Genomic DNA, 21,961 nt, shown 5'->3' with positions numbered 1-21,961 from the left:
GATGTGTCCCGATTGGCTACGAATGCATAGATCCCCCTTTCGGGATATATGTGGGGAACCAGGAGAGTATGGCACTCGACGGAAGAATTATTGAATTTCCGGGGAGAGGCGGTGAAATTCCGCGCGCGCTTTCGAGTTTAATTCGGAGTTCGAGCCAGCATTGTTCAAACGTGGGGAAACGTTTCGAGGAAAATGTCACGAATTCTTTCGAATATTTCGGTCCCTATATGGGGGGGAAACATGCTCGGTTCGAATAACTTCGAGATTTTTTTTTTATACTTCATCGAGGTTCGAGCTTCCTCTTCGTGCACCTGCAAACGAATTCCACGCTGGACGATCTTGGGTTGCGGAGTTCCTCGAGATCGACGCGTGTCTAAGTTTACGACCGATAACGATAACGACGCGGTGTATATTTCGTTCCCGGGGATCTAGTTCGTAGCTGTGTCAGGTAAACGGAAATCGCAGGGAGAGAAAGGGTTGCGTTTCCAGTGGAAACGAACGCTGTTGGCTCGATACACGCTTACGCGGGGTTGTGTTATAACATTCAAATTGGAATAAGATCGAAACATGGAACGAATGAAAATGGTGACGTAATCTTCAGCTTATTTTGATCAAATAAGGCGAAATATACATATTACGATTCATCGTTGGGATTTTAGAAAGTAGTCCAGTCAGGCGAACGAGGGTTTATACGATTATCATAATCGTCCGGATCGATTTCATTTTCGAGTCCCGTCAATTTCGGAAACTTTGGACGGTGTTATTATTGAATCGCGCAGCGGATTGCCCGCGTACGCCATGCAAACGCGTAAACGAGGCAAATTGTAGCCTGCGCTTGTCAAATTATACTCGCACGATCTCGCTTAATCGCACGATAATTGCAAACCGAAGGCAAATCTACGAATTACGGTCTCTCGACTCGCCCTCGTACAAAACTCTTTATTTCTTAATTATGCGTACGCGTATGTTTGTGTCCTCTTTAAATTCAATTCCATTAGCCGTCTATTCCACTAGAATTGTTGCTATCCGAAACTGGAACGCAAACAACGAGAATCATTCCCGATACGATTCATAAAAGGAATGTATTTTTGGTTATCGACTCAATTAACCTCGACTCTGGTGGCACAGGTTGCAGATTCAGTAATCACTTTCGAAATAAATAACTCAGTGACGACGATATATATATATGTATATACATATGTATATTATGAGGGATAATAATCGAGTCAAAATGTCAGGGTTAGCGGGCGTGCGCGTTCAGTATACCGGAAACAACAACGCGACAACTCGTGCGAGACTTCGACCAGACGAGACCAGTTTTCTACGCGTGAAATTTACGATTGCGATCTGCGTTAAAGATACCAGGTGATAAATATTCAAAAAGGTGCTCCTTGCTAGCCGAACGAATCGATATTTCGATAGGCAACTCTGTATTCGAGAGACGACGACTTTGGCAATTCATCGCGCAACGTTCACGCGGTAGCAGTCCAGGCATTCTAAACTAAAATACACACGGCCATTTTATCGAGCTTATTTTTAGACATACCGGTTTCAATTGATTGGATCAATTTTTACGCCGAGTCGTTTTCAATTGGCGTTGTTCCCCCACACTCTTTCGTTATTATTGTCGATAGAAGATGTTTCATGGATGACACGTGCGGAGTAGGTGTGCAGAGACGATTATTTATGGGGGATGCAGGGTGGCGGTGCGCCTACAGCATGTCGGAAGCGGTCTCGTCTGCGGTGAGGAACATTTGTTAGGAAAAATCGCGAAGTAATGGTGGCGATACACCAGGAGAAAGGGGGTCCCTGAGAGTAAGGATGGGTTTCGGGAATTGACCCTGAACCCCGACCCTTGGAACGGACCGCCCCAAGGATATCTTAAAGACGACGGGGCGAGATGTTGCCTCTCCTCGACGAGAGAGCCTTTCGACCGTTCGTGGCGCGTGTTTCTCTTTTTGAAAGGTGAAAGTCTTTCTTAATTAAATTCCCTTCGAGGGGGATAAACCAACCCCTGGCCTACGAATCCGAGAGAATTTTCGCGTTGGCTCGTGTTTTCTTTTATTCCAACGCAGGAGACAGTCTGTGGCTGGAACGAGGGTTACACTTATTAAAAAAAATCAGTGCGGTGAAATTTAAGCAAAAGTTTTAATTCAGTTCGGTACGAAGGTCTTTGGAAAAAATGAAAAAGAAACGAGAAAATTTCGTAGGCGATATTCTATGCAAAGTATAGTATCACTATCGAAGTATTAATAATATTAGGTCTACTGGAAAGTTCTAACCATTTTTAGAATAACAAAATAATAAATTTCTCATATCTTGTATAAATTTTACCGAATAATATAATTATTCGTAATTTTTATCATTATTTATGACATCTTACCAGCATGATTGCAACTTGTATATCGTTTTTAATGAATATGCGCGTACTTGTTAAAAACTTGTTGTGACCGGAATGGACAGAACTTTCCGGTAGACCTAATATTAAGCAGTACGTACAAAAATTTAGCGTGGGTCACGCCTCGGAATACCTACCTTTGACCACTTTCACTTGCGTTGCGAGCTTATTGTCCCACCGTTTATTAAACAAAAGAGTCGGTGTGTCTTCAGGAGAAACACGAGGTTCTCTCGACTTCCTGTATTTTTTCTCCGCGCGGGTGTAATTTCAACGCCTCGGTTAGTTAAGGCTTACGGTTTTCCTCGAACGTAACGCGCGAGGCTGGCTGTATCGTCCCACGGGCGAGCGAGAAAGTTTATAAAGGGATTAAACTTTCTTATATCTGGTGACTCCACGGGGTCCGCGAGCTTAAAACTTGCGCCCGTCCCCTTCGCCGCGGTGTTGCGGTTAATAATAACAAGACGACTTCATTATTAGCGCATTTTTAACGAAGTAATTCGGCCGAGGCGTCTTTTTTCGGCGACGAGGCGCGCGTAGTCTGTTCCAGGAGATTATGGGCTTAGGCGAAACACGTGCATGATTTAAGTAATCCTTCTGGTCGTCGCTAGCTATCCCCACCGTAAAATGGATTTACTTGATTATGTATATTGCGTTATTAAATGATAATTTATAGTGGAACAGGGAACCTTTGTTTTTGTAGATTCGATTCGTTCTGATTTACATAAATATTCGTCCAATGAATATTATAATTTGGAAACCAGATATGGTCTGCTTAGTCGTGAATACTTAATATCGATTTGCAGAAACGAACAAGTTAAAAGGAATTAGGTTAGGGAGAAAAAGTCAAAGCAACGGATTAGCAGCTAAATTGAAATAAAATTTAATAACAGTGCTTGGTTGGTGCCTTCTTCTTGGAGGATCTCACAACCTACGGTTGTTTTCGAGATTTCGTACGGGGGCACAGCCTTCACACCGTTGACCTAACTCTCTCGCGTAACTCGCGCGGATGCGCTCGCGCATGCAGCCCGTACGGCGACGAATTCGTAACGAGGTGTTTGTCAAATTTATGCAAATGCCGGATCGTATAAGGCCGGCACGAACACAGCACGCCTGCCCGAATGTTATTAACATTCATGAACGCCGTGTGCCACCGCGGCTCTCTTTCTTTTCTCTTCCCTCCCAATCGTCGGCCATATCACGTCCTCGTAAAACGTTCGTGCACGATTTTTCGCGGAATTGCCATCCGTTGCAAATAAAGCTCGATATTTATTTATTCGATACATTTTGCCGTCCCAATTTAACGATCGATGCAACTAGTTTCACTTTACGTGCACGTTTCGTGGCCATTCTCGATACCAAACGAAATTGTTACATAAAATATAGTTTCATACATCGAAATATTGACGCTTCGTAAATTCAGATCGACTTCCTCGATGAATAAATCCTTGCTTGTGGCGTGTACGAAACTGTGGATACGTAGGAATTATTATCGATTGGCGTTACCATTTAATCGACGAAGGAACGATTATTTAATACCATTCCACGGTGAAAAATGGCGGATTGCGTCCACTGGGAGCTATAAATACGAGCTGGGCCCCAGACCCGGTCGACGATACGTAATGAATGCTTTATTTTGCAAAAATGTTTATCTCGTTCGCGCGAAATGTCCGAGAACCGGTCGAACCGGTTCCCTAGTCGACCGCTTTCGGGAATCGGAAACAAACGTCTATAACGTTCTATATGTGAAAGCCAACTAAACACGATACGCGAAATGTTAATCTCGCGATTTCGTCGTATCTAAAAACCTGGCTTCGTTCTTGAAAGATAGGCCGTAACATAAACTGACTAATCGTGTCATGTGATTGTAACGCCACTCCCCTTAATTATGTAACCTTGCTCTCGTGTATTCGTAGCCCAACTTTGGCAACCGTTCCGATATAGAACGCGTGACAGAACGAAATTAAATACGCGTATCTCTCGTTATCGGGCGCGAGAAAAAAAAAACTGGGAACGCTGTAAACATTGTTCCACTCGTGCGTACGAAGTTTGGTCGTTAACGATTCCGTAGACATTGACCCACGGAGCACGAGTAGCAAGGATAAGAAAGTCGATGCAGCGGAGGATGGATTGTTACATCATTGCGTTGTTTTCTTCGTCGAGTGATGAAGCAGTTTTGGGATAGTAAAATTGTTAGAAAATGTGTAGACTTTGTTCTTGAAACAATTGTGAATTAAATTGAAGTATCAGTAAAAGCTCTTCCTAGGTGTGATTGTATCTGAAACAAAGATAATTGGAAACAGTTCTTATGTATGCACTTTGTTTTTCGTTTTAACGCGGCTAATGGAGTCGTTAAATAAATACGAGTAGACGAAAGAAAATTCTTCGGTGGGACTGCAGACGTGGGCTGCTCAGCGAAGATTACCTCGCAGCTACTCATTACAGCCCAGACGGAGAGGGTGGCTTTGGGTATTACCGCGAGGCCTCTGTGAAACGCACGCACGCGTAATTATGCTCGTAATTATTCGACAGATAGCGCGCCCCAACTTTGCTTGAATCGTATAATTGCTATTTCGAAGACGATTGCTCGCGGTATAGTCTGGTATTAACATTCGGGTCATTATTTTTTAATCGACATGTTGGCCTCACGTTTTGGCCCATTAATAAATAATTTCTCTTCGTTTTTCATTCTATTCTCGCACTCCTCTCGATGTAAGTCCTCGCATGCGAAGCAGATGAATTCCTTAGAACGATCGAGGATTCTTTTCACAAATATTCTTCCCAATTCGAATCCTCCTTAGCGCCTCTTTGCACAAAATATTTACGACGCCGTACGAATGATTCTTTTGTAAACACGTCGAAAATGTCCGCAACTTTAAATCCACTTATATTTTATTCATACACGTACACCAAAAATAGTCCTAATTAAAATGAAAACATTTAAATTAACGACTGCATTCCGATACTCGTTCTACCAAAATATCGTCGATGGTCGATGAAACGAGTAAAAAATATACGATATGTTTAACACAGGTGTTCATACTTAAAGAAGGCTTTCCTAAAGGTAGCTTCCCCACGTTCATACGTTTCCTTTTCTTACCTACGACTATTTTATAGTTCTTCGGATGCAAAAACAAAACGAGATTTCCAATGTTCCTTCCTTCCACTGTTCATGGGCGCTTCAGCTCGCGCACAAATGTAGAGAAATTACGGAACATCTAATTAGCAAGGAATAGATTATCGTAGCAAAGGTTTTCGCGATGCAACGGGATCGTCTGGCTCAAAATTCCGCCGCTTTTATGGACGTATTCGCAGAGGGAAGCCCATCCATTGTTTCAGCTCGTAGAGCCACGGGGACTCTAGGAGGAATATTCCAACAGTGTCATGCGAACAATGTCGGCGTATAAATGAATAATGCAGCCGTCTAGCCCGGTTAACAGAGCTCCCCTTGGCCGTGACAGTGAGTCAGGCTTCATTTGGAAACCACATGAAAGATTTCGCGAGATATTAGCGACAGTCCCGTCGCCGTCGACCTGCGAATTAAACCCTTTCAGGACGGGTGCGTCAAATAAGCCGCAAGCATGCACCTTGCTGCTTCAGAGACTATATTGCATCTTAATAATAAAACAAGGCCTCCGTTTCATACAAATTCCAATTCATATTCAAATTTCATTCGTACAGTTTATCTTTCCTCCCTTTCGCGTCCTGTGCAATCAGGTTTAAGACGACGAGAGAGAGAGAGAGAAAAACGAGCGTAATCGCATCTCTGGAAACTTCTCTCCTTTCTTTTCAACATAAAGAATTTCGTCACGAATCGCTTCCCTTAGGAATCACGTTCCAGTAGGGTCCACGACGTGTCGCCTCTTTCTTCAGCTTCGATTCTTCTGTTCGCGTCCTTTTCTCGAGTCACGAATTTCTCCTTTCAGACGCTCGCTGCACGAGATTGGACAGTAAGGTAGAAGAAAGCGGAATTCGAATCTCCTCCCGCAGGAACGAAGTCTGTATTCGCCCAGGTAGAGTCTGGGTTTCAGACGGTGCACTCCGAATCCTTATTTATGCGATCCTGTTATCTTGAGTTTCCTCTTTTGCACGTTTCCTTTCCCTCGCGACGACAGAGTTACCCCCTGAACCACGCGAAAAGGATACAGAGGATATTTAACCCTATGTAACCTACATCATAACGTACTAAATTTTTTTTTAAATATATTCAGTAAAATTAGTAGTTGAACTCGTATATTTTAAAGATAACCTCGAGCCAAAGTGTTGAAACGTAAAATAGATAACACCTTTTTTATTTGTCCTTAAGCTTGCCTACCAATATCTAATCTTTTTTTATTTTACAGCGATTTGACTTCGATAAAACGAAAAGCAAAGTCGTTTTACCACCTACAGAAGGTGCGCGTGTACTTTGTGAAAGATTGAGCTTGGCAAATAACGGCGAGTCTGTAGGATTGCGAAAGAAAACGGAAGGACGCGGCTGGAGAATTTTTTCCCTCCTCCGTCCGTGCGTTCCTTTCCGTCCGCGAACATGTACCGTCGTATATCGCGTGCAGTCGAGTGTAAATTATCGCGGACCCGAGGGTGGTTTACTGCTAATTGGTTTGTTAACGTCGTGTTTACCTCTCCCGAGACGCCAGTCTTTCTTCCTTTCTTCGTCTCCGTCCGTGTCCGTCGCAGAATAGCCAAAATAGTGTGCGCGAATACGTAGTTGCCGTTGTTGCCTCTTTATTACCAGACGCGGAACCAATGACCGGTAAAAATTGGTTGATTTAGCGGAAACGCCGCCTCGTTTCGTCTGGATATTTTTGTTTCGCCGTCATTTAGGAAGCGTCATTATATTCGATCATCCGAGTCTCGAGTCCTTCGACCCCTCGCAGACGCAGCCCTTCCCTTTCCTGACACAGGTGTAATTAGAACCTTGGGAAATTATTCAAATCGCTGTAATTTACGAAGCCACAACGCCATTTTTGTGACTACGCACTGCTTCTGAATTTTACGCTTTCAATATTCAAGAGATACACGAACTTCTGGAATCTTCTATTCTATCACCTACGTTCTTGCATCGATATTCGCCGAGGAAGACTTAAAAAAAAAAAAGATCACAGCGCACGGATGACACACATTAATATGTTGATTGAGCTGTCGTCGTTATTATTTTATAGACACTTTTGAAATATTTTATTCAGCAGACAGAAGGTTAAATCAATATCCATAACTGGCCGCGATATTCGTGGGAACGAATCGGGCGATATATACGAGCACCATTTTTCATCGAGCACGTATTGGGCGGTCGGCGTATATCTCGGCTTAATATGCAAAATTCGTTTCGCGTTGCGTAACTCGATTATGTGACGGGAGAGTCCGCGAAAGAGAGGCCTATTGCGAAACAGAATGGCAATCGACTCGGTGGCGCCCGTGGATTTCGAGTCGACCGCCGATTCTTCGGGTTAGCGCGGTCTCGGTTGCCGCAGCCGAGGCAGGAGGAATTTTTTAATTAGAGGCGACGGACAAAGGTTACCTGCACCGTTGTGCGGAGAGTCCGCAATAATGGCGTCCTTCTGACAGCTTTTACAGCCGACGCCGGTCGATGCTCCACGCTCGCAATATTCCTCTAGCATCGAACTACTGTTACTCGAATTAATGAGGAGACCCGTTGGTTCGAGTTGGAGAATGTATACGCTCTGTAACTTTTAATTCCTGCACCCTCGCAGAGTTAACAAGTCTGCAAACAAAAAAAAAAAAAATCGAAACTCAACGAGGAGATATCCGTTATAATAATTACAAACCGAGTTCGAAAAGGTGACAAGCTTGCTTGATGGGGTTAACAGAGAATCCCAAAGCACTACCCCGATTTCCCACGAAGTAATCAACGCTGTCGACTAGACACTTTGAAGATCCCGGAGTCACGTCCGTGGAAATAACTGGCGTCCCATTTACAATTACGCTTTCGCTCGTTCTCCCCCTCGACAAAACGCCCCCTCTTACCAAACCTGGATGTAATAGTGTTCGCTTTTAACCGAGGCATCTCGAACGGGGTTCAACGGGGGCGCTTAAGCATCGAAACGCTACCTAAGGCATGTGTTACCCCTTGGGACAAGTTTGGTCCCACTTTCTGAAACTCTGGCCGAGGATTCGCGTTTTCCTCCGTTCGCTCGTGTTTGCGTTTGGACGCATAATCTGGGGATCCGTAGTTCTGTTAGTACATAGCGCGTGTAACTGCGTACGAGCACACTCGAAGCGGATTAACCTCTGAACGAGTTTTCAGGTAATCCTCTCTGTTTCTCTTCTCCTCTCTACCCGCGGGCGGGAGGGTTCATTCTACGTTATCACAACAGGGATAAGTTCGGGAGGGCACCTTTATACCAGTGTTTCTCAAATGTTAAAGTAAATTTACAATTTACAAACGATTCTCCTTGGGTTGAAATGGTTTCTCATTGTTTGCTTGGTGTTTCATTTCATACACTGTTATTCGTGTTTTTCCAACTTATGTTTTTTAGTGTCTACAATTTTTGTCCATAGTTTGCGAGACACTGGTATATAAGATTATTCGACTTCCTTTTTCACACGCGAGCCGTACGTGTCCCCGGAAAGGAGCTCTTTATCCGTTAATTCCACTTCGGCTTATTGGGAAGGATTCGTCCTTCGGCCAGGATCCTGGGACGCGGTATCCTGCGAGACCCTGGACGATGTCCCTCGCGGCAGCTTCCCAGCCTTTGGTTCGGCCGAACGCGTTTTAGAAACCAGTTTCGTCCATGTAACACCCTCTCCTCGATCTTGTTGGGCAGCGTTCGGATTCTGCGCGAGCAAAAACCGCTTTTCGGACAGGTTTTGCTAGAACTGGCCCGCTATCGATGACATTTCAGATTAATATCGAGTAGCATCTTGTTTTCGGTCCAAGGATTATCGATGCAATATTTTCGACTCCAAACGTGATTGTATTCCGAAGGTACGTATTTAGGCTCAAAGATATCGAACCTATCGACGAAAAACCTTAGAAAAATATCTATCCCTATTTATATCTCTATGTATATGAATTACATCTAGATAGATTACATCTCTTTCCCTCTGTTCCCATTTACTCTATATTTATATGGAACGATGGCACGCAATATTCGCGGATATAAATATTTTGAGAACGGATAGGGGAAGTTCCGGAGGGTGGGAACAAGCAACCGAGGGGTCTGCCGGATAATTATTTGTAAACTCGCTATTATATTCCCCGAAAATACTTGTGTTTTCCCATCGAGCCTGTTCTCTCCTCCGGGATATTTGCCCGCGGTATCGAGAAAACGGGGCGTAGTCTCCCGAGGGAAATACAAACGTTGCGTTGCGATTATCCCGGGCGCAAGCTCGGGTTTGCTTTGCACCCTCGATTTCTCGTGCATGTTCCGTGGCATCGGTGACGAGTCACTCGAGTTTCACAAAGCCAGCGACAATTCACCGACGACACCTCCTTCCAGGTCGCGTGTCCCCCTTTCGCAGGGGCGATTCCTGAATCTGACACACGTAAAATCGCACGCTTTTGAGCTGAACCGTGGACGACATCGGGCGACAGTGTCAAAGCCAGGCACCGACAAAGGGCCTGGCCAGGACTTGACGAAATACTCGTGGAAAGGACACTGTGTTTACGGACACGCGTTACATCGAGTGCTCGACACCCCCAAAGTGTACCAGAAGAATGCCTTCGAAGGGTACGGTCAAATCGAATGAAAGGTAGGGTTGTCGGTGTGACCCCCAAAAAGGTTGAATGTTAGACTTACTGGGATAGAATTTTTTAATGCCAGTATGAGAAATCTCATAATTTTTTTATAGTAATTCTATTCAAATGCTTGTATAGAAATGTAACATTTTTTTTGGAATGCTTTAGTATGCATACTGCTATGGTAGTCATTATAGAATGACACCCCTTCCAACCTATAAAAATTGGAATTAACCTACATGCACCGTGAATACCCAAAACCATTCTTTTCTCGGTTGCCTCCTCCATCTTTTTCGGTCGAACACCCCCGGTACATCGATACTTTGCTTCGATAATTCGACGACGAGAAGGGTCTTGGACGGGTTTGTGTACATACACGATGAACGTGTTCCGAGGCTTAGGACGAATCTTTCGGGGAACGGAGCACAGGATTACACCGAAGTTTTGCGGGATGCGGCGAGGCAGCTGTCCTCTCGTAGAGCAAACTCAAAGTTCGACGCCTCTCTAGAGTTTCCCTAGCTGCTTAACATCCTTCGCACCTGATCGCTTTCGAGTAAGTTGTTCCGCGTAATCCGTTCACTTCGTGGAAAGACAGGTTCTTCTTCGGGGGTGGAAGGTGTCTCGCGGTGTGTTTTTTCTATTCCCATGTCCTCGAAGGATCGTGTTACTCGACGCTCGTGTGCTTAGCACCTTCGCTCTAGTTTTCATCTCTGCTCCTTCATTCCTGTTACTATTATTTTTTGAATTTACTTGATGTCCTTTACCCCAGGTAGAGAGGTAAAGAAGTAACGATGAACCATCTCACAAAATTTAAAAAAACAACTTGTGCACCCCAGTGAAAACATATCAAATTATGTTTTTTAAAATTCACCCAACTAATATTATGCAGATTTTTATTGACCCGACGTGGGAATCGTTTTTGCATCGTCTCGTTGCTAAAGCGATTCAAAAATGAAATCAACTCGTCGAAACGTATTTATCCCGGAGTGGCGTTCGCTTAATTAGCTGATCTGGGCCCAGATCGGGCCGAGGGAATTAGCATACAATTAAAGCTGGATCGCGGTATAGGACCTTGTCCAGCAATCCACAGTATCCGCGTACCCCGCGGCCAATGTCTCTTCGTCATTCGCGAAAGTTGCTTTTTTCTGGTGCCTCGACTCTTGGCCATTCCGCATACTCCAGCCTCCTATTAATAGGAAACCTCAAACTAACCGGAAGAACCGGTCCCCCCAATACCCCTGCGATCTTTGTTTGCAAGATTCCTCGATTCCTTTCGCGATTCGAAAGCGATGCTCAAACGCGCGTCTTGAGCTGACCGTGCATACGTTGCAAATTAAAATCCTGATCTTTCACCTCTCTGGATTCGTTCGCTGGACGAGCAAGTCCTGGAACGTTAGACGCGAGGAATATTAGATGGACGATAGAGATAGGCATATAAAAATTGGAATTCAAATTGCAAGAGTATAGTATTTAACTCGAGATGTAGGAATATCTCCCTATCTTTCTTTCTCCGTTTTAGCAAGGGTCCTGCTTCGCCTCTTAAACACCTGAATAGGCGAGGAAGAACGAAAAGTCGCACGGTTCCAGGCTCCACGGTTCAAGATCTGTTGAGAAACGTCAGCACGTGAAAATATTCTGGCGACACCTCGGAACGAACCAGACACGGCCATTGTGTCCGAGTTCCTTCTGAGAGCCAGCTTTTCATTATCGTCGCTCGACTCATTAGCGAACACCTGCGAGCTTCTTTAGGAGAATTCGAGCCCACTGCGAGTAGTTGCCTTCTCTTCCCACACGAAGGGCACCACCGGTGCTCGTGGAAATTGCAGCGGACAGCTGGGCACCTGACGGTGGCTTCCTCCTTGGTAGGATCCTCACGTCCTTCCTAAGTAATTCGTGGAGCGAATCGTACAGCAGAGGCTCATCCTGGCTGTTCAAGGACATCTAGACACCGAGCCGATTCTCTCTCGTTACCGCAACCAATCTCGCGTCGAGATAATGACGCAGCTTAGTGAGTCACGATCGAACGGTGCGCACAAAGCGGTCGATATTTGTTATGAAATTCACTCGACGGATGGTATACATATATAAACAAAGACGGCAAGGCATCATCATGCGGGCGTTTAATTGCGATTCGATTCGGAACATCGGAGTCACCCTCGGATTATTTTTGTTCTTGCGTTATCGTTAATCTTCGTTTAGATATTTACGGATCCGAAGGTGACTCGAGTCGAAATGCAAATAAAGGCTTACATAATGGATCGTATCTACCGTCTTTGTTTATTTAATATCGGAGACCAAAAGCAAGCGCGTTAAAAGTCTATGATACCATACAGACAATTGAAGAAAAACGGAATCGATGATGCACACGATCATTTTGATTAATTTGCGAGGACTGTTTTTCCTTAATATTTCAATTACCGAGATAACTACTCTGTTGAGAAGAATTAGCCGATCAGTGCTGAAAATATCCCCACATATGAGGATTATCCCCGTCCAGCAATGATCGTTTGCGTTATCTGCTGCACGCAGCTCGTTTCTAACGCGATGCAGCCATTATCTTGCGTGCCAGAGTGATTTCTCTCTTTTGTGCATCAGCGTTGCGTCACAGATACGCCGCGACACGCCCAGCGGGAGCGAGCAGCTTGTTTTTTTCACGATCTCTCGATATATAGGTGGCCTGGAGAGCAAATAGCGGGGTCGTCATTGAGGACAGAAACGGAAGGGCATCCGAGTCAAGAGACTTATCGCCTAACTGCGCAAAAATACCTCCGGCGAAAAACATCGTCGTTAATGCGTCAGCTGCGTGTGGTGTGTGTGTGCGCGCGTTACGCGCAACTTTCTCCTCCAGTGATTCTTAGCCATTAGCAACACTGTGCCGCTAATGTCCCGCGAGAAATCTAACAAATTTAATTCTCATCGCCGTCAGAATTCATCGTATAATTACCAGAACGTAAATTATTTCCACGTTTCGAGTTTGGCTTTCAGGTCGTTCCTCGAGCTCTTCGTACCAAACAAAGAATTGCTACTTCTTTGGGATAAGCCGTTTTTATTCAAGGTGTAAAATGTATAACGGCCGAAAATTTACGCAGGAATGAGCACAAAACGGGTCGCGACACCGGATGTTTACAAGCGTGAAATCGGTCGACGCGACGGAGATCGACGTCGAGAACACACGCGACCGAGAACTCGTGGGTAGCACGCGTGACACCTGCGTACATACTCGATCCGTGTATTTATAGTCGATAAACCGCTTGTTTACGCAGGCCCTCGTTTCTTCTGCGTCTCTAAAAAGAGATGGAAGAAAGAACGCGTCCCGAGAGTAGAGCAGTGGTTCTTATTTTCTCTTACAAAAAGAAAGCATTCCTCGACTATTTATAATTATTTATAACATCCGCGAATTAATACATTCAAGGTGTACAATGTATATTTGGAGGAGCGCAATGCGAAGCTGCGGTGGGTCGAATTTTGGATGGCTGGTTACCGAATACACGAGACACCCCACAAAGCCCGGGAGCGATAGGCAAATGGACTGATTAAAATTCCAAGGATGGGCCCGCTTGGCCTTGAAAAGCTAACATGCTGCAGCCCGGATGTGTGTAACGCACGCGTCCTTGCGGCAGCGCACCGGGTTCGCAAATCACTTTGCGAGACGCGTGCGCGACCTTCGTTCGAGTACGTTCCTGTTTCCTTGGGAGTGCTTTGTGGATTGCGGCAATTCGTTATCCATTATCGCAAAATTGTTAATCTGCCTGGATTCAACGCAAGAGGACAGGATCACCATTTTCATTGCGATTCCTTATCTTTCGATTTTGACTATGGAGGGTAGTTTAAGTTCAGCTAAGTTCTGATCGATCGCTTTAACGATATTCGGCACAAGGCACTTCAAATTAAGTCATTGCACAAACCGGTATGTTCGCAAGCGGACGTTTCTCAGTTTTGAACTATGTAGACTGTTTAATTTAGTCGCGCAATGTATGAATGTGAAGTTGAGCGAATGAGACGAGTGCGAATGAGAGAGAGAGGGAGAGAGTGTTTATAAACAGGCGAAATGCCGAGCAACGGCAGAAGAATTCGAAAGATTGTAAAAGATTGCGGAAGAATACAGAACGAGAGAGAAATAAAGTCAGTTATAAAAGTACGTCGTTTGAAAGGTTTTTTTCCTATACGGCGTCCCGATTAATTTATATTTACAACAACTATGAGCCTGTCCTTATCTCCACCCTCTCCAATTTTGACCAACTCTCCTAAACCCTTCGATCGATATTTCTGCAGCGAAACCCGAGCCGTATATTATGCGGATATTCGCCATCGAATCGGTTCTCGCAACCCGACACGACCGCGCGATACGCCTGGCGCATATCGGTCCGCCGCTCGGTTTATATTTCTAGGAAGTCTTTCGTAATCGTAGATTTGTTGCGCGCCGGCATGAATGACGCCGGGCAATGTCTACGTCCACCTGTGTATGCCATGGGACACGGCGAACCCTTTGCGTATACGCGGGGACGTATCGCGTTGCGTGACATTGCGTGCATCGTCACAGTTCGTGCCTTATCTGTCTTTATCGAGCAGTGTCTCTTTCGTAATTTACCGTCCTGAACTTGCAGCCTTTTAATCGGACGGTTCCACGAGACGCGGCTGGCGTTCCTCGTAGCGCTACTCGACTCGGCGCTTAGTTAAAAATTAACGAAGGTGTAGTAGGAACAGGTAAAATTCTTAGGACGGCGAAGCATTTTTAGTGTGCTATTAGACTCGAATGTAGAACTAACCCTTTATGGGATAGTACTCTCTCGTATCTTATTTTCGACGACCTGTGGACACTGTAAACCCCAGATAAAGAGGCAGTTTCCTTTTCGGTAGGCCGTCGACGTATCAAGGTTAGATAATAATTTCGTTGCCGATCGAAACGCACTGCTGCCATACTGATCGAGTTTCCACGATAATGTTAGCGACCGGGTGGCTTAGAAACCGGTTCAAGACCGGAATATATAATAAATTGAACCGCGAAACGGTCCTTTTTCCCTCGTCGACGCGTATATCGTAGTCGGCTTAATGGCTCGGCAATTTCTTAGGACGGAGGCCCCCTTTTCCATGAATTATGCTCCAAGGAGCCGCGGGAATTAGATTTTACGAACGTAAAAGTAGAATTAAAATTGCAATCTGATCGGTGATTTCTTTGCACTCGACAGAATCGGAACTGTAGAGTCGAAACGTGTTCGTGAAGTAAAATGTTACAAAACGAAGAGTTTTGGTTGCAGCGGTGACTTTCAGGAATCGCGTGGACGAGAAGATAGCGTTCGTTGGCGCGTTTCGTGGGGACGGACACGCGACGCCGTGATTCCCGTCGAAATAATGACTCTATTGATTCCCTCGCCTCCCGTCGATACCTTGCGCAACCGGCGTTAGTCATCGCGAGAGGCGACGTGTAAATGCCGGTGATTGAAGATAACTACACGAGGCGCGCGAGTGCGGGCTCTCGGTGTCGTTGTAAATTAATTACGACGACCGGTGTCCGTATTTGTACTCTCTGCCTTTCGCAATCGAACGTAAACATCGGGTTTTCGAGCGCAATTATGCAAATTGATCGCTTTTGCACCTTATTTTCAGCATCGTTCCACTCCGATGCTGTAATTAGTTGCTCCGAATTAATTTCGAATCGTCAGTGATGTTCAGAGATAATGATGTTAACATGAAAATTCGAACAGTGTCTTTTCGTTGTCTTCAGGTAATAATAGTCCAAGAAAGTATTCATCATTTTCTTGACGGCTTCCTCTAGAAAGGTAGCCCTTGTATTGTATCGATAAACATGGCAACGTTACGCATGTCGTCGCTCTAATTGGCCGAAGAGAATAAAAAACATTCGCCCATCTTAAATAATTCGAATTGATCCACCACACTCGCCAGCGTAACAGGTTCGAGTGACACGCGCAGATCCACTTGTATACCAAAAGAAGCATTTCGCGTTTCCATCCGCGCGGAATTCGGTCAACGCACCGAGAATACCGCGGATCGCGTTGCATAATGCAACCGTGCATCGTCGCTTACCTCGAGAAGCGCGCGCGTCGCATGCGACGATGGTGCGCAATATATTCGTGACCTCTGGTTGACATTGCCAAAAGTCACCAATACGGACGGCGATAAAGCACGGTCTCGCACGGGTAGAGGCCAAGGTTAAGGTCATCAGTCCTTCCCCACTTTCCAAACCGCGATGAACGGGCATTGGTTAGTCCGCCTCCTGACACTGCCTCACCGTGTAGCTGCTTTGGCTTGTTGTCTTCCTGGCGCTGACGTAACTTCCTTTCCACCGTGTCGACCTTTGCTTGTTGTGCTGGAGCTGAAAATACAGACCGTGTTTTTCCACTGCACGTGACCATATACTATGCAACATTTTTAGGGCCCGATCAGTTTAGAACTAGAGAAAAGGCGAGCCGAGTATTACTGGCTACTCGGTTCCTTCGAGCTGCTCGTTTCTTCCGAGTACTCGACTCGGATCGAAAACTGGGTCTCGGCTAGACTCGGCTCGCGAGCAACTCGAAACATCCGAGTTTTCTGCAGGCCTAGATCGGTTACGATGCCGAGTCGAGGCACCGAGACTACTATCGAGCGACGTCAGGGCGACTGGAAGTTCCGAAAATTACCTGATCGTTCACGGGTCGAGGCATTGAATATAAACGGACCGATTGCAGAGTTTCTCCCCGTCGATTTCCATTCCGGAGCGACTGAACTTGGACGGCGAAATCCATTCCGCTCGAATTTAGTCGAACCATCGGAGGTGTATCTGTTATCGAGTTCGACGTCGGTCGCAGACTCGGTAGAATCAGACGTCAGGGTCGACCGTGTGTGAAACTTCGATACTTCTATTCGTGGCCACGTAGCCGTCGACGTTTCTGCAGATGTTACAGAAATTATCGGTCGGAGCCATTTCGAGCTTGCAAATTCACGTCTCTGGATACATTCCGCTCTTGACTGTTGACTGTTTCGCGAAAGTTCTCTCTCGGAACTTTGGTGTTTCCACGAAGGCAACGAGTCGTTATACTATGGACCAAGATTTGTTGGAAATAAATATTTCAGAGGTTCTTTTTACTGTTCTAGTGTAGTATATGAAGCTTAATTTAAACAAGTGTCACGTCTTTAGAAGAGTTTGACATTCCACTAATGTTCCGCGATTTGTTTGCGTTAGGCGTCTCGATGGGACGAGATTGAGTTTGAATACGGTTCTTAGTTTGTCTCGCGCCTCGCGAAGGCACGATGCGCCACCGACTCGAGGGTAGAACGTTCTTCCGGGGTAAATTCTGCTTGCCTTTCGCGGAGGGTTCATATTCCACGACGCGTAGACCTTTTTCTCTTGACAAGCAACAGAGCTGGAATCCTAAACGCGACCCTCGACTTACACGATGACACGAAGGGTGATCAAGCGAGGGAAGACTGGAATTATTATATGTTTGCGAGAAAAACGCCGAGGAACCCCGATTTTTTCCATACAAGATTTTTAAACCCATCGTTTTGAGACGGGAAGGGACCATTATGGGGAGACTTTTTGAAAAAATATGTTTGCTACGTTTGCACTAAAAATACAAGCGATATCATCGGAAGATAGTAGTCCCCGTTGAGGAGGTTCAACTTCTTCCTCTATTTATTGCTCGTATCTTGTTTGTTCTGTATTATCGTCGATAAACTGTAGTGGAAATTTTATTGTCGGAATTTCCAGTTGGTTTGTCGACAAAAATTGTTCACCCTGGTTTTCTCAGCCTAGATTCCCTTATAAAATTACCGTACACGAGTAGATAACAATTTTATTGAATTCTTTTTTTTCGCAGGCAAAGCTGCGGCGCAAACGGTATCTTCTCGCGTCGCCTGGACTTCAGCGCCTTCAACAGTCTGCCGCGCACCAAGCTGAACTCCTATCACATTAAGGTAAGCGATCAACTGATACGTTTCTGCTCACGCGATTCCGCGTTTGAAAAGTCAGCCGAGGGAACAGCGTGCGCATGGCGGTCGGGGAAAGTTTGAAACAGTAACCCCGCTAGAGCGGCAGGAAAGCGAAGAAGCGAACTGTACGCTTCCTTAAAGCGGAAGGTACGCGATAGAGCAAGGTCAAGACGTAGAGCGCGATCCTTCCCGCTTTAAATCTTCCTTGGGAAATTCCTATCCGCAGTTTTCTCTCTACCTCCACAAATCGCTCTAGTATGTTCCAGCTTTGCTCGCGTACGAGTTTCTCTATTGATATTTACAACGTCATGAATATAATTAATACTTTTAGCAGCATTTGACGATGACTCGGTTAATTGGGAGCAAGGCCAGATTGGTGGCTAGTTTCGTTACTTCACTGAATTCGGAGTGAAAAGATGCATTCTCGTCTCTTCTACGAACTGCGCCGTCCCGTCGACCCTAACACGCTCAACAGTGATAATAAAAGCCTAGGTTGGAAATGGTTTTCGTCTCGCGACGGCCATGATTTTGTTTACTGCTGGTCTCGAGCCCTTAACCATCGTCCTTGATCCAGATACGGGGATCCATGTGCGTCACGTATCTCCACCATGACCTCACCGAAATAATCTCTCACGCGAGTGGGTGGCCCCTTCCTTTCTTTGCGTGTGCGTGTAGACAGGGCAGAGATCACTCTGCCCCTCGGAGGCAAACTAACTTACCGATAGCAATTTATTATTTTCACTCGGATCAACGGGTCAATCTTTAATCATCCATCGCGAAATGCTTCTTTATTTGTTACTTTACCAAAATGTTGCTCATCTTTGCCTTACGGGGATCTCCCAGGACTCCAGTGTCGCTTTGCTGAACTGCGTCGTAACACTGTCGTCCTACCCCAAATACGAAGGGGGGAAAATCAATAGCAACCCCCTGCGTTCTCGCGTGCATTTACACCCTCCCCTGGGTGCTCGGTCACGCGACGCAATACGTGTTTGTTATTAAACCGCAGTACCGAGCAACGCGTCCGGCGTATACACCCGAATAATATTTTCGAAGGAGTCGAGAGCCTGACGCAACGTTTTGATCCTCCACCCCCGCACCGAGTATGCGTACACGCATTGCGGTAGGTCGATCGATGTCGAGGAAGGGATACAGGACGAGATACGACGCAATATGCCTCGCGCTACCCGCGAAACTGCTCGGAATTCTTTTGATGTTTTTTTCATCTCGACGATTTACAGTCTCTACGCCACCATTTCATGGGACTCGAATGTTACATGTACAGCTTTTAACCTTTCTGAGCAATTCTATTTCTATCGATTCGCCTTCGAAGACAATCGAAAGAGGTTCCTTTGTCGAGAATGGATTCCACGAATAAATAGGAACGATGTGTAACAGTTCGTCGCGCTCTCCCCCTTTGAACTTCCGCGAAGGCCTGACCAGAAACTTGGCTTTTTGAGAGGGTGTCGCCGAAACGCTCGTTCCTAGAACGCGGCGTCTTCAAAGGACGACCCGATAGCGACACGTGTGGCGGCTCGCGATGACAAAGGGGCTTTATTTTGTTTTTCTACAATAATAATAGTCTAAACAAGCGCAATATATTATACACGTGGACTCGTGTTAAGGCGGTTGCAATTAGATATGGTTTCGCTGAGGTGATCGTCCGTTGTTTCTACTTGTCCTTGACGTCAGCAAATATCGTCGCTGATAACGTATCGTCAGTTTTAATTGGTTCTACCTAGTCAAATCAACAACAAGTAGATAATATTCTGCCGTCGTCAATATTTGTAGAGACTAAGTAAAGATGGCGAATACTGACACTTCTGTGAAGTTGTAATAGATTTTAAAATAGATTTCTTTGAGGATGAAGCCACAGGCAAAACAATTTTATTCCACTTTCCTCATCTATTTTTAGCGTAGCACTCATTTCGAAACGCTTTTAGTAACGTATCAATTTTAAAACGTGAATTGGTGTTTTCCAATGTTCTTGAACGCACGTTAATCGCCCCTTGTTTTCATTAACGGGAGTGCGGACACAATGCGATCGACCACAGGAAATTGATGGATTACAAATTGATTCAACGACGCGGTTTACGTGTACGGTGTAAATTTGCCCAATAACGTGCGCGATTATATTCCACGTGGCAAGGTCGGGAGGGGTGGTGAAATTAATATCAACGCGCGTGACAAAATTGATTTGATAACCGTAGAACCATGGGTAATTTATGGTGAGCAAAAGTGACTGTCTGTACCCTCGCTCGCGAAGCGTCTCGTGTAGATAAATTTTCACAAAGTCATGGTCAGAATAGCGAGACAGTATTAATCTATAAACAACAGTAGATATAATGTTTGTGACACATTGTAAAAATCTGTTCGTGTTTCGACAATTTACCTCAGAAGTGAAAATATTAATTTTCACCAACGATTTTGAGAAACTCTGCCCATATGCGTCAGTCTCTCGAACACCAAATTACCCGCTGTTTTGGGAGCTCGTACGAGCGGACGAAGAAAAGGATGACTAGCAAAATAGAGGTCCGAGTTCCCCTTCGGAGTTTGGTAAGTGGCGGTGCTTCGAAACGAGCAACCATAACGTAGTCACCCCATTATACTCTGCTTGGCAGGACCTGCCCGGTCCTCTGGGGGGACGGGGGTGGGGTGGGGGGGGGGGTGACGGCGCCGAAAAAACATCGCCAGCGAAGGGGTTAATTTGCAACCAGTACGGTCTGACGTTCCCGCGTCGAGAACGAGCTTGGAATATTCCTATGATGCACGGTGGAGTATTTATATAATGAGAGTATTACAAACTTCGAAATAGTGAACTCCATCAAAGACAAAAAAAATTGTTGCTCAACACAACTATTTAAGTATAACTTCCCTTCTCACATATTTATTTAGTGCTGAAAGTATCTAAAAAAAGATCGTAAGGAAAAAAAATGGATTCTTTAATTTTCCGCAACGTTCCTCGAATTTTAAAGCCGAATACTCCAGCGCGCAATGTACGCGTCGTGGCTGCGTTGCGTATTTTATAAAATAGGGCGAACGGTGGGAAGGGCAGGGTTGCTCTTTTTACATCTGGCTCTTTTGCGCAACCTTTCGTCTCAATGCGCACTGTGGCTCGACGAAGGTAGCCCCCATAAAAATACCTTGTGCTCTCTGTCGCTCTCACGCTCGCTCACTTTTTTCTTTTAGTTTCCATCGTTCAGGAGGGCATTCGCGTTATTTATTCCTCTTGCAAACTCAGAAAAGGGCCACGCTTTATTAGAAGCAACAATGGGCACGGAGCAAATGCGCGCGGACCCGTAGGTTTACAGCCGTATGGGATAAGTACGCTGCGCGCGGATTCCTTTCATTCCTACCGCGAGACGAATCGCGCACGAGAGATTTTCCACCGCGTGAAAAGGCGGTTCACGTTTTATGACACACCCCTTGGGGGCCCTCGCAAAAATAAAAACGAACCATCCACCCACATTCCTCGACAGAATTTCATCGCGACGGCTGATCGTGCGATAAGCTCTTATGGCCGTTTTGGACGCCCCGCTTTTTATTTTTTTTTTTTACAATATTTTTATTTCCTAGAAGAGGTACAACGATCGATGGACGTCGTTGCACGCTTCTTGGTACTACTGAATTTCATATACTTCGGTCAATAAGTGTCGCGGCGTGATAAGACTCTTCTTTGCGACTCTTATCGAACATTCCCTGAATTGTATCTAGAATAATTTATATTAAATTAAAGCAGAACGATTGTTTTTTTTTGCGATCGAGGCCAGTCCTACGCCTTAATAGCACTTGATTCCCGGGTCTGTCGATGGTTCTAACAGGAACTGGAACCAGTGGGAGACGATCAATACCTTTCGCCAGTATCCAACGCGGTTTGCGTGCATACGCGGGAGGAACCGCACTCGAACCCTCGAAATTCTGCTCGGGAGCCCTCCCATGGCAAC

General features: G+C 45.4%; 1 protein-coding gene across 1 annotated transcript in view; it reads left to right on the top strand.

The window, feature by feature from the left end:
- The window catches only part of LOC128875743 (headcase protein), a 160,104-nt gene that overhangs the window by 8,446 nt on the left and 129,697 nt on the right, over positions 1 to 21,961 (top strand). The window contains exon 2 of the mRNA XM_054121603.1: positions 17,909 to 18,005. Coding sequence (XP_053977578.1) covers positions 17,909 to 18,005 — 97 coding nt within the window. The remainder of the gene's footprint in view (positions 1 to 17,908; positions 18,006 to 21,961) is intronic.

The sequence above is a fragment of the Hylaeus volcanicus genome, chromosome 4 (assembly GCF_026283585.1).
Source record: "Hylaeus volcanicus isolate JK05 chromosome 4, UHH_iyHylVolc1.0_haploid, whole genome shotgun sequence".
Lineage (NCBI taxonomy): Eukaryota > Metazoa > Arthropoda > Insecta > Hymenoptera > Colletidae > Hylaeus > Hylaeus volcanicus.
This window is presented reverse-complemented; position numbering and strand designations above follow the sequence as displayed.